Source organism: Megalops cyprinoides, chromosome 14 (assembly GCF_013368585.1).
Source record: "Megalops cyprinoides isolate fMegCyp1 chromosome 14, fMegCyp1.pri, whole genome shotgun sequence".
NCBI classification, from domain to species: Eukaryota; Metazoa; Chordata; class Actinopteri; order Elopiformes; family Megalopidae; genus Megalops; species Megalops cyprinoides.
This window is the reverse complement of record NC_050596.1, coordinates 17,958,301-17,971,948: the sequence shown is the minus strand read 5'-3', so window position 1 is coordinate 17,971,948 and position 13,648 is coordinate 17,958,301. Positions and strand designations below refer to the sequence as shown.

The following is a 13,648-nucleotide window of genomic DNA, read 5'->3' as shown; positions in this document are numbered from 1 at the left end:
ATTTTGTCTAGTTGATAAGGAAATAATATGTTTAAGGTATTTACCAAAGCTCCAAAATACCTTAGCCATAATATATACATTAAGTTATATTAAATAACTAACAACCATGGTGAATATTTCTGAGCCGCTCCACCCCACACCATGTGAATGGGGTTAACACTCCAGGCAGTTTAAATGTTAAGTATATATTGTGTCAGGTGAGACGTGAAAGAAAGAAGGCGTTTGAGTGGGAGTTGGGTATAATGGCAATTATCGTTAGAGTAGGAAACAGCTGATCTGAAGAGAAGTGGTGGGTAGAGAAAAGATTTTCTCGTAAATCCTCGCTGCAGCGACGGTGAAATGGAAAAGCAAGGGTTTGCTAAATTATTATTACGAATCCTAGCATCATTTCATCATCAAGTGGAGCTCCCACTGGAAACTTAGATGACTGGCTGTATCAGACTGTTAGGAGATTTTAACAGATCTGGGTACATATACGGTAAACAAAGGCTTTGCTGCTTTCTTTGCTGTAATACTTTAAGGAACAGAATATAGATACCCAGTTGAATACTAGTACGTATCGAAATGCTCCCCCTTGAACACTTAATACGTTTTTAATAAATACTGAAACTTCCTACAGTCACAAATCCGCAAGGACAAGAAGATGGGGGAGAAGAGCGACCTGTTAGTAGGGACAAGTGAGAAAGTTTCTGCCGCTAGTTGTCCGAAACAAAGGGATAAATATTTTAGATTACCTTACTGTGACACACACTCAATGCCATATAAAATAAACTTGGTTGATTTTTAAACGGAATCTCCAGTCCCCGGTATGATATTAAGTTAAATTTCCAATATGGTAGGAGAGGTTGTTGTTGAACAGTCAGTTGTTGTCATGTCCCCGCAGTGCCGGTAGTGGTGCTGTACGAAGAGTATGCTGATGTCTGAACTAAAAACCCCAGCAGCTCTTTCCTGCTAAATTTTGTTGGAGATAAACTACATTTAGATGCATCAAGGATTCTAACTAAATTATATCCCGATAGAAAAACTGTACTTTAGGGGGGAAATACCGAATATCAATGCATAAATAGCCTGCTTGATTATAATAAGCATTTGCAGACTCTATCTGGAGTGTATACCGTGTACAGCGCATACCAATCGAAGGTAAGCGGATCTATCTGAAAGCCTTGGGCTCGAGTGGAAGAGGAACCCGGGGTATTGTGGAAGACAAGGCCGTCGTTGCAGCTACCCGAGGCCGGGGGATTACAAGGTGGGACAGGCCGCTGAAAACGTTTAATATTTTAACGTTTGCTTCAATTTCTTTGTGGATATTTTGCTTTGCTACTTTGTAAGTTGTAAATGGACATTTAATATTACCTTGGTAAAGTTAGTAGAACATTCTTCTGGGTGAGCAAATATGTTTTCCTTGTTTTGTTTTGAAGGCCTATTTAAACAGGCCTTTAAGCGCCTCCCTTTGTTTGAAATGATATTGTAAATATTTAGTTAAGTCGTTATCTGCCCCACCGTATACATATTTTATCACTGTCGTTTTTGCCCCCATCTATTTATTCGTGGTATTGCACGCTTATTTTAATGGTTAATTCGCATGCATTTTATTTCCGTTTCCTGAGCGATCGTCGCTTTAGGTGTATTTAGCTGGCTAGCTTGTGAGCAAGCTAGCTCAAACTTGTTTTAGCGAACTGCCTTGCTCTTTGCCTTATGATGTTGTCAAATTATATCTATTGTTCATTACGTATGCATTTGGCTCGCAAGTCTACCAGCTAGCTAACGTAAGCAAAAAGATCATCTTGCGTTTCAAACTTGGCTGGCTAGTTGTAGCTAGCTAGCTGCGTTAAGTTGGCTTGGGTAAACTACCTACATTTCCAAAACTGTTTCCGCGAGCTAGCTAGCTATGGCTATATTGATTTGATTAGCTGTGTGTATTCACTGGTAATGTTCGCGAGACTTTGTAGTTATCTTATGAGGTTCACTCCCAGCAGACTGCAACTTAGCTAGCCTGCGTTATCGTGTAAGCACGAAGAATTCGTTTCGCTAGCTAGCTAGGTAACGTTACCCAGCTAGCTGTGCTTTTAAATTGAAGCAAGCTGTAACGGCTCAAAACGTTTTGCATTGTTTTTTTTTTTTGCATGATACACATTTATTATCAAAGTGTTAGCGTGTATTTTTTGTAGTTAGCCTGTTGGAGTAAGCTAGATTACTGTAGCTAAGTTCACTTTAAGTTTATTTTGGACGCTAGCGAAGTATTTAGCTAGCAATTATATATTTTATTAATAATAATGGGAAGTGTTGTTACTATAGCAATAATTATTATAGTAGTAATAAAGTAATAGTAGTTGTTATTATGGTAATGCATCAACGTTGTTGTTGTTGTCATTGTTGTTATTGTTAGTATTGTTATTATGTTAGTAGTCTAGCCAGCCAGTGTTGATGACAGAAGCATTTCATGACACGAAGTGCAAAAATTAAAAAATGGCAAGGCCCGTTTTGCTATTGAACCTCCTTTTAGAAAGGGTAGAGTTGCATGTGGACTGTATCCCATATTGAGAGCAATGTCCACTTGGAACTATTGTTCCTTCTCCACGGGAAACCTCAGGGCTTCACTACATGACCCACTGGTGATATATTGACCTCTCCCATGTCTTCTCATGTCAGCTGATGTTCTCAAGGACAAGAGTCACGTGATGTATGAAGGCAAACACATACACTTCTCGGAGGTGGACAACAAGCCGTTGTGCTCATATAGCCCCAAGCTGTGCAAGCAGCGCAGACTCAACGGCTATGCCTTCTGTATCCGCCACGTCCTGGAGGACAAGACAGCCCCCTTCAAGCAATGTGAATATGTGGCCAAGTACAACAGCCAGCGATGCACCAATCCCATCCCCAAGTCTGAGGACCGCAGGTGTGTGTACGTGCGCATGCATGTGTGCACGCATGTGCATGTGTATATTTATATTATATAGAGTCTGCAGCTTCAGACCCTGACTGATCATGTCACCTTTGAACCCACCGGTCTCCTCTCAAAGTGTTTATTTCCTTATACCCCCCTAAATGTACCTGTGTCCCCTTAAAGTACCTCCCCTCATGCCTGCCCTGAATGCAGCTCACTTTCAAGTCCTCAGGGGCTGTGTAATAGATCTTGCTGCAATATGCATGCGACTGTGTAAAAGGTGTGCATTTGTCCCACAGATACTGTAACAGCCACCTGCAGGTACTCGGCTTCATCCCGAAGAAGGAGAGGAAGAAGAAGCACGATGCTCTGGAGGAGATCCGATCGCGGCCTCACCTGGAGTCTGTGGCCCTCAACATCACGGTGCCCTCGCTGGCCCTGAAGACGCCCAACGGGCTGGACGAGCCGCTGCCCTCCCCTCCCCACGCCGGCCTGCTGGCCCTCTCAGAGGTGGAGCTGCTGGACCCCTTTGCCTTCCAAGAGGACGAGGTAGACGGGGAGGAGGGCGTGCCGAGAAAGGGCTCCGCGGTCAGGAAGAAGCTGCAGAGTCGGCTGGTGCTCAACCAGAGGCTGCGGCTATGCGAAGCCGACGCCCTCAAGGCCTCGCCAGAGCACTTTAGCCCGCCTCCTGTCCCCAGCCAGCACCCCTCCTCCTCCTCCCCCACGCGCTCGCACCTCCCACCTCAGCCGCCAGTAATCCTCCCACAGACGCAGCACTCCTACCTGACCCCCTCCTGCCTCCCAGGACTTCAGCAGGGATCCTTATGCAAGCCAGCACCACCTCAGCCCGGCGTCCCGCCGCCCCAAGGACTGCCCCCCAGGACAACTCACAGCCCGGTCCAGAGCGCCGGTGTTCCCCTCAGCAGGAAAGCCCCGCCCACGGCTCCGCCCCGCTCCGCCGGCGCCGGGGACAGCGTGCGGCGGCACTCGGTGACCATGCGCGCGGCCACCTTCGCGCCGCCCCCGGCCTGCTTGGCGCGGCTGCAGCATCTGGTGCAGCTCTGCTCGAAGCGACAGGAGCAACACGGAGAGCTCTTCCCTCATCTAGGTATCTCAGCATGCTGCATTTCCCTGTCATCATTCACAATCCACTTTATGTGTGTGGAATTATGAGGCCAGTCAATTTTAAAGGTATGAAAGAAACCTAATGTCTGAACGGAAGGTGATATTATGCAGAGCAAAGATGTGTCTCATGTGTCTGTTGGTCAGACAGGAGCAAATATGCTTGTTAACCAGCGACAGGAAACATTGTGTAGGCCCAGTGTGTGGCAAAGAGACCGCCTTAGTCCAGTGCAGACAGCATGACAGAATGTTTGGCCAGGTGTGTGCTAATGATGTGCCTTATAGGTTTGGACTGGTCTGAAGACAGTGCAGAAGATGAAGAGGATGTTGAGGGAATCCCACCATATCAGTATGGGTGGAGACTGCAGGAGAGATACTCGCAGGACAAGTAAGACACACTGCACTACAGAAGATTACATTTTCATATCATATTAAAGTGTTATCACTTTAAATGTGAACATGTAATATGTGATTATTATTATGAAAATTATGAAAATGAATATGTACAGTTTAAATGATTCCAACCTGAATCAGACTTATGTACAAACAGACGTTGTTAGACTGTGAGCAGAGGAGAGTTGAATCCTTTGACCCTTTAATGAACCTTACGGTATATGAAGCTCGGCTCTTTTGTCATGACCCACAGCTCAGACGAGGAGGCAGACTCCTCGCGCAGCACCAGGCTGGCGCGGCTGTGCACTTACCTGCAGCAGAAATACAAGCACCTGTGCCGGCAAGAGAGGGCAGCGATGCACCACAAGAGATACCGCTATGCCTTTCGCAAAGCCCTGCTGCACGCGGCCAGCAAGGACCCTGACAGCGCTGGCCAGCTGATCCAGGAGCTGCACAGAGCCTCTCAGACAGCCTCCAGGTACGCCTGCACGTAGCTCTATACAGCCATCCAAACTGTCCGCATATCTGCCAACAGGTGCATTGCTCTTCCTTTCAGCAGTTGCCTAATGGTCGTCGTATGCAGTAACAGAAAGAAACTGTATTTGCAGCAGCTGTGCAATGTGGTTTTGAAACTGAGTGTGTCTCCTCAGAGCACAGCCAGCAGTGCTGCCGGACACGGAGCCGGGACTGTGCACAGGACACACAAAAGGCCAGGCCTGCAACAGGCGTGCACTGCCCTTCACCCGACATTGCTTCCAGCGTATCCTTCCGCCTGCTCCATGGCACCAGAGTGGCTCCACTCTCTCACCCTAAGACTGTGTAGATGCAGCTTGTCTGCTGACTCAGGTTGCTGTGTTTGAGAATTTGTAACTGTATAATGCATATGAAGAAGAAAATATTCTAACTGGTGTGTTAGGAGAGCTCAACTAAACATTTAGGATTACTTACTCTGTTTATATTGTGTGAGGTGCGTAATGTTTGTGATTTATACAGAAAGCCAGCACGTTCTTTTTTAATAGACCTTCAGGCAAGGCTGAAGTTCATTAAAAACAGTAAAATGATGTGATGCATCTGGTTGACTTGTGATGTCAAGAGTAGTTATGTATTAGGGAAAAGCCTCCTAACTCCCCTTGGTTCTGATTCATCAAAAAATCAGAATGTGCAACAGATACCTTTGTCCATAGTCAATTTAATCATTTAAAAAGATTCTGTATCATGCCATTTGCCTCTGCCTACCATGTTCCTGAACACTGACAGAAATTCCATCCCTTCTGGGAATGTAGGTGGAGGTGTGGCTATACAGTTTGGCCTCCCCATTATTCAGAGTAAAGCAGTGACAGTAAAGTAGTTTGTATCCACTAGTGTGTGCACCTGCGTGGCGCCGTGTAGCTCTGCACCGGACTGTTTCCTTTATGGCTTGCTGCAGACATCCTGCTGAACCGCTCCCAGCAGCTCTTCACCAGCTGCACAGCCAAGTTCGCCGACGGCCAGCAGTGCTCCATCCCCGTGTTCGACATCACACATCAGACACCCCTCTGTGAGGAGCATGCCAAAAAGATGGTGAGCTTGCTTCTCCTTCGGTGCTCAGCGTCCGAAATTCACAGGCCCAGATGCTGACGAAGACTGTCAACCACCAATGAACAATAGTTTGGACAATTGTTTCACAACAGTGCTACTCTGATGCAGATTCACCGATCTATATGTTATGTGGATCTGTTGTCACAGCAGGGCTTGATGAATGAGATGATTTAATGACCAGTGATTCTGCCTGTTACGAGAATCTTTTGTCACATGTACTTTGTGTTGTGTGGTAATTCCTTAATAGTTTATGGCCTGTTTCCCATCATAATAAAGTGCCAGGAATGCATGTTCCCTGTTGTACTTCTGCATTTGTTGGAGTAGATGGCCTGTATTCTGTGCTGTGGTCTTTTGTACTGTGTGTTGTGTGGTGGTGGTTGCGGAAGGTGCAGTGTCTGCAGTACCTTGCATGGTAATGTGGGGTCTCTTGCAGGATAATTTCCTCCGTGGGGACAGTAACCGCAGGGTGCAGCACCAGCAGCAGCGCAAGCCGCGGAAAAAGACCAAACCCCCCGCGCTCACCAAGAAACACAAGAAGAAGCGGAGGAGAGGACCGCGGCGACCGCAGAAACCCATCCCCCCCGCGCTGCCCCAGGGGAACCTGGGAATGCCCTCTAGCCTATCACTGCCCACACAGGCAGCCAGCATCAGGTCAGCCCCTGTTGTTCATTCCCGTCTGTGATGAATGTGTCTTACATGGCCTGCCACTGCGGCCCTGCAGGCTCCTTCTGTAGAGAACCATCCACTCACGGTGTCTCTTCCTGGTATGGCAGGAGTCCTTCTACCCCAGACCTGAGTACAGATGAGCTTCCTGATGACATCACCAATGACATCACAGACATTCCAAATGACCTGGAGCTGAACCAGGAGGATTTCTCGGACGTGTTGCCCAGGCTTCCAGACGACCTCCAGGATTTTGATCTGTTTGAAGGTACAGTCTCAGATACTTAATGCAGCACAATATGCCCGTTGCTAGGATAGCCCTGTCCAGTCCAAGACTTAGCAAGATGCTTCTGAAAATGACATTTTGATGTGGTTACAGGATTTTAGACTATGAGCAGGTCTTGCTGTAGAGGGGAAAGTGTGGGTCTTAATTGCGTAGATGCACAAATGATTTATGATTGAACAGTAGAACTTAGTTAAGGTTTAATTTTGTTCTGGAAAAAAAAACTTGCTCAAATATGAATCTGGGATGAGTTTCATAATGGCTTCTGTGCCCCTCATAAATTAAGCATCTCCCTGCTGTTCAGCATGGGAACGTAGATGAGTGTGCTGGTACTGTCGCCATGTGAAACAAGGTGTGTCTGTGTCTGCAGGTAAGAACGGGGAGCTGCTGCCCACCACAGAGGAGGCGGAGGAGCTGGTGCGCGCCCTGCAGGCCATGGGCTCCTACCCGGAGTCTCTGGTGTGCCTGAGCTCCATCGGGGAGCTGGCACAGTCCGACGGGGTGGACCACCGCGCCATGGCCGTGTTCTCCGGCTCCGGGGTTCAGGGCGGGGCCATGGGAGACCTGCTGAACGGGCGCATCCCCGCCGAGAACTTCTCCAGCCTGGAGCTGGACGACAACCTGCTGCACAGCGCAGGAGGGCACTTCCCCTCGGCGCCGTCGCCCCAGCCCCCCGCCGTGGCCCCCACTGCCTCCTCCAACAGCCTGCTCGCTCAGAGCCCGCTCACAGAGCCGGCGTTTTCGCGGACCCACCCCTCCCACCTCTTAGCCAAGCCGGAGGCGCCCCACTCCTCGCCTCACGGCAGCCACTACAGCAGCGAACACGTGCCATCGCCCTACAGCGACCACATATCCTCGCCCCACCCCACCTCCTTCCAGACAGACTCCCCCCTCCTGCTGGAGGTACCCCTCAGCGGGGTCCCGGGTCCCCCGCGCTCCCCTTGGAATAACCTTCCCCTCCCCCTGACGGACCCCGCGCAGTTCGGCAACCTCATGGGCCCGGAGGGCCACTTGCTCTCCACCTCTCTGTCCACACCCCCCTCCGCCACGCACTCGTTGACCCTCCAGCCCACGGCGGCCCTGTCGGCGCTGCCCCCGAGCGGGCTGACGGGCCTGACCGCGCCCCCGGCCTCCACCTCCTCCCCGTCCTCCTCTCCACACGACCTCCTGACCTCCAGCCAGCCCAAGCAGCAGCTCCCCCAGTTCAGCGCTGCCTTCGGCCACCAGCTGGCCTCGCACAGCGGCATCCCCAAGGATGTCCAGCCCAGCCACAGCTCCACGGCGCCCCCCACTGGCTTCTCCATCGCCGGTGCCACCGCTGCCAGTGCCAACAGTGCAATGCCCCCTTTCAGCACGCAGTAACCGCGGGGAGCCCCGCCGTGGCGTGGGCCATGGGGCGAGCAGCGCCGGCGGCGGAGTCACGCCAGGAAGCTGCTTCAGCCCGCGCCCTCTGTGATCAGGTTTTGCACAGCTGAAGTAGTTCTGCACTGCAATTTAACGAATGATAGCTTCTGCCATCTGTCAGGGTACAGGTGAAGCCCGGCCTCCTAGCTGTCCACAGGTCTCATTTATACATAGGTGGTGGGCATCAAGCATGTGTAGTCGAGTGTGTGTGTGTCAGAATGCAGAGGGGAGGGATCGAAGAACAAAGTAGGGCCTCCTCCGGGGGGGGAAGGGTTATTCCTATCAAAGCGACAGGATCAGTGCTACGTCGTTCAGTGAAAAAGGCCTCAGCACCATTCGCTGCGTTTCCAGCTCCTGTCTGTCTCAAAGCCGTCGCCGTGTCTCGCTGCATCCGTGTAACGATTTTGTGTGTCCCTCGTACGCAGTTTCATTCGCCATTGAAACAGACATCAGTGTGAACCTCGACGTGTCTCTGTGGCCCAATTATGACTCTGCAGGTGCTGTTGCACCCCGATACCTTATCATGGAAGAGGGTAGCTGCCTCCGAGATGAAATGAACACGGAGACTTTGCCAAACCACTTTTAAAACGACTGTTTTATATTGTAACTATTTAATATTTTATCGATTGAATCAAATTCTCAAAGATGATGGTGCGTATCTGACAGCAACTGCGGACTCCTTGTGGGCTGCACATTAGACACTCGCAGGTGAATCTGGTTACTCTAAGCAATAAACTGTCACTGGCATATTCTCTGGGCATAGTATTTTAACATATAGTATTGATCTCTACTTTTGTGTATTTTTTATTCCATTTGACATTTTAAAGTGGACAAGAAATGCACTGGACCTGTAACTTAAAAGAAAATCATTTCAAATCTAGACTTCTCTATTGGATTGAAGAGTGGTTTCAGACTGTTAAAGTAGACACATACACCTTGTTAGGTCAGGGAAATTGTCCTGGGTTGAAAACATGAGCAGCTTGCGATACTTCTAAGGAGTGCCTAAAGAGGTTAACATGAAGCCCCTCAGTGAGAATAGCCAAATGCAGGGGGTTCAAAAGTGTCCAATCTTCTCAGTGGTGCTCTCTGGTCTCTGCACATATAGTGGCCTTTAAGGGGACATACAGAGAAAGTGGCATGGGTGTCTAAGCAGTGATAGCTGAATTCCTTTCACTTCATTAATCTCAGAATGTCAGATTTGTCCAAAACGAACTCTCTCTTATTATGGTGTCAGTAAAAGTCAAGGATAGGGCAGAAAACAGTCAGTATGAAAGGGTAAGCACAGGGGAATGGGTGTATATACTCAAATAAAATGAGCCCCCTTGACTCACTCCCATGGTCACCCTGATGTGTGGTAGTGTGACACTCAGAACCAATGCCCTCTGGGTTGCTGGAAGTGCACTGTGGTTTGTGGTGTAGTGGATGTCTCCTCTTCACCCTCTGTTCAGGGGTGAGGTCAATATACACACGACATGAGGTGCAGTTCACAGCCGAAAGTGCTTCGCCACTCAGCTATGGACTATATCTCCCATCAGCACCAGTGCAGAAAGTTCCTCAACAATTGCCTATTCCCAGGTAGCATAGCCATCTATTTTGCCATGAAGGTTAGTTATGCAGTGTAGCTGGGATGCCCATGTCCAACTTGAACTTTGTGCTCCCTTAATTGGTAAAAGCTTAAAACATTTCGGGAAAAGGAAAATATTACCTTGCATAACTCTTCCCTGTCTGTTTTTAATACTCATTTAGATTTAACGCCGTAAAACATGGGTTTTTGGTAGTAGTTTTTAGAGGCTGAAAGATCACTTCGAATGTTATAAGTATATAATTATAGAGTAGCAGTCTCGACATTGGGTTTTTTATTGGTGAGTTAAAATGAGTGGTAATGGATTGAAAATGAAGTAAAACAAAAATACTGAACATTTTTCTTTCATCTGCAAACAGTACACAGTGGAGCCAGTGTTTTTCTGTGGAATATCTTTTAGTAGTTTTAATAGCTATCAAATTTTCTTCTAATAGTTTAGTTCTCTTTACGGGTTAAATGGTGTCTCACATTTTGTTCAGCGGCGTTGTTATAATGGCTCTTATTGTGTCTGATGGCTTAATGTACTTTTGATAGCTATTAAACTCCATTGGACAATTGCTGCTGAAAGACTGTGATGGCAGGGGACAGTGGGATGGGATTAGGGGCCAGCCAAGCGCAGCACCTCCACAATAGTGTACAGTGCTACTGTGTACAACTGCCCTTCAGGTGACCTCAGTTGACTGATGCGGAGTAGATCATGTCCCCCCAAGCACTGATCCAGGTTCAGCTAACCCCAACCGTTGTGTGCTAAAAAGCTGAAAATGGACCATTGTCGGTGCTTGGAAACGCCCCACGTACACCAGACTGGACTGTTGCAGGGCAGCTTCAGCTTGCCTTTGTTAGGCCCTGCTCTTGAGCCTTGACCTTTGTTAGGACATGCCCCTGACACATACTGTTATTCATTAGGACACACCCCTACGGCATACGGTTATTCATTAAGACACACCCCTAATTGAAATCCACCCTTGTTAGCACACCTCTTGCAGACTTCATCCTTTAGTAGGACACACCCCTCACTAATCATTACCATTCAGGACATAACCCTAGTTGATCATTGCCCTGTCTTGGCTCTACTCCTCACTGAAAGGGGAGAAAAATGGTCAACCCCTTTTTCTGATGCCATGAAACCAACTGAGTCACATGGAAAAAAGTAAAGATTTTGGTCCCATTTTTGCCTTGGTTTTACCACAGCATGGTCTTTCCCAGTAGTACAAAAGATAATTAACATCTGCAAGCTAGGCAACACTGCTGCATTGGCACCATGAAATCCCCAAGCTCCCTGGACTAAATCATTTAACAGGGCTCTGTAGGCACTTGTTTCTGTGTGAAATCTGAGAAGTGGCAGACAAATTCCTATACTCATTGAATGTACTGTATCACTGTTTTTAAAGATAGGATGAGCTAATAATAATCTAGTCACCTTTTGTTATTGGTCCTTGTTTAATTTGTTTAAGGTATTTTTTGTATACAAAGGTTTACATTTTTATGTATATTTTCTTGTGTACAAATTATGTAATATCTGTATAAACACTCTATGTAATATCTGTATATAGTGTGACAAAATTGATCTTTGTTTTTGGATGTATAAATAAAACTTGCTGTGAAGTATTCACTGGCTTTGACCCAGAACTGCTTTTTTCAGTAATATCGTTACCTCTAAAAATGGCTAAAAATGACTGCAGTTCTGTTGATCAAGCCTTGCTCATATACCGTGGAAGCTGTGTGTTTGTTTAGGATAGGAATGAAGTTGTAAAGGAAAGTTAAATATAATGATGATTGCACAAATATAAATATTGCAGAGGGTGTAAGCTGTTGGTGAGACCCTGGAGCCATAATTCAGACTAATTTTATGTGAAAATTACAATACCTGCTGTCTACACAAGGTGGCAGCACGAGACTAAATTACAGCTGTGTTTTTATACTGGATTCACTTGGTAGATTAAGTGCATATTAGCCATGTGTTAAGAATTTTTACAAGACTTGTCAAGTATTGAACAACCTTAACTCCCACCCTCAAAGTACTGTGGAGTCTACTGTGGTAGAAACTGTTGGGGTCCATGCCAGCAAAATTTAGATGGCTTTGCTGTTTTTGATGTAATTAATTGGCCAATTGTATTATGGACTCAGCATTTGGAATGTATTGTTTTGCCAAAAATAACTTAACTCAATTAGCTGGTGCCATTGCACTGAAATGTCTGGTGTATTAAGTCCGTTTTCTTTGGATTAAAATGCAGCCTAAATCAGTCACTTGATTATGATGGATTAAAATGTGTTTTTGACTTCCATTTGTGCCCCCATTACATGTGACATTTTGAGTCTTTTTTTTATTATTTCTATTTCTTTTTCATTTCTTTGGTAGGGGAGCAGGAGTTGCAAGATGATGAGCCGTAAATAGATTCGATGGCACCTTCACGGATCTGTTGCCTAATGGCGGTAAGTCGTTTGACCGCAGATGTGAAATCCCCAGATCCATGACATCGGCGCACCTCAAAAGGTTGACCTTTTTCAGATCTCCCAGCAAGCCATAAATGCATGTGTTAATCAATGACTAATCCAGCTGCAGGGTGTTTTATGCCCTTAAACTGTCACCAGGGCTAACATCTCCATTGATGCACTGTGTGCAGGCAGGATGGGCCTTATGTGCTGCGCTGCTCATACAAAATACGATGATGAAAAAGGTGATACTGTTAAGTAGCGTATATGCCCTTGGAGTAAGCAGGGTATTCAGCCGCTGTGATGAAATCTGCATGAACATAAGATAATGCTCACAGCTACAACAGCACGTTGAGATTCTGCAGGTTGCCATTGCGTGAATCATTCCGCCCAGTTCCCAACTCCTCATCTTTCAACCTTTGACTACAGTCCCGACCATGACAATGGAATCTGAATGACAAATTAGACTCGTACCAACCTTTGCTTTTTAACATGTACACCAGCATGTCCCTGGTGTGCCTTCAGAGCACAGTGTACGCTGGTGTCTGTTCAAACAGAACTGAGTCAGTGTCATTGAACGGTTAAATGAACTGATCTGGGTTTGACGTCACTAAACAGATACACTGTGCTGTGAAAGAAATGCCTTGTTTGGTGTGTCTGTGAAAGTGAAAAAACAGTTGCTTCAGCAGACATCTAGCTGTATAGGAAACGTAAGCTCTGCAAATCACCCTGGGCGAGTGTGTCTGTCACATGGCAAACACCTTTCAGGTCATTAGTAAACCAGACTATTGATCATAGGATTAACCATTTTATCGATTAGGTACTGTCGTAATAAGCTAAACACGTCAAACTGCCACTCCGCCTTTGTATAAGGGCAAAATATAAAAAAATAGTTTCATTAACCCATTTCTTTGAAAGTGAAAGTAACTGGTTTATTTAACAGCTACAGTACTCTTTCATTGCAACCATGCATACGTGCTTGAAAAATGTACAATGGGAGTATATGAGATGTGCCTTTCACATGTCCAGTTAAAACTCAATAGGGATGTGATTCTCTCCCTCACTTGCTCTCTCTCACTCTTCTCACACTCACACACTCTCATACACACACACACACACACACACTTCCTAAAAAAAGAAAAGTCATGGGGGCTACATAAAATTTGCATTAGATTTTTATTTTTCTTAATCACTTGAAAGCTTACAAGAAGTTCAATACCTTGGTGTTTTTAATGACATAAGCAAGGATTATATACAGGCCTATAAACTGTCAGCAATGTTACAGAAAAGGAAATTTACACTTTTG

General features: G+C 46.5%; 1 protein-coding gene across 1 annotated transcript; it reads left to right on the top strand.

Moving 5' to 3' along the window:
* The first annotated feature begins 920 nt into the window (after positions 1-920).
* On the top strand, positions 921-9,609 carry LOC118789394 (INO80 complex subunit D-like). Its single transcript, XM_036545798.1, has 10 exons — positions 921-1,246; positions 2,650-2,896; positions 3,184-3,992; positions 4,292-4,394; positions 4,653-4,877; positions 5,050-5,159; positions 5,826-5,959; positions 6,411-6,628; positions 6,751-6,908; positions 7,294-9,609. Exons 2-10 carry the CDS (start codon positions 2,679-2,681, stop codon positions 8,283-8,285), a joined length of 2,967 nt encoding a protein of 988 aa, XP_036401691.1. The 5' UTR covers positions 921-1,246; positions 2,650-2,678; the 3' UTR covers positions 8,286-9,609.
* Positions 9,610-13,648: the final 4,039 nt, after the last annotated feature.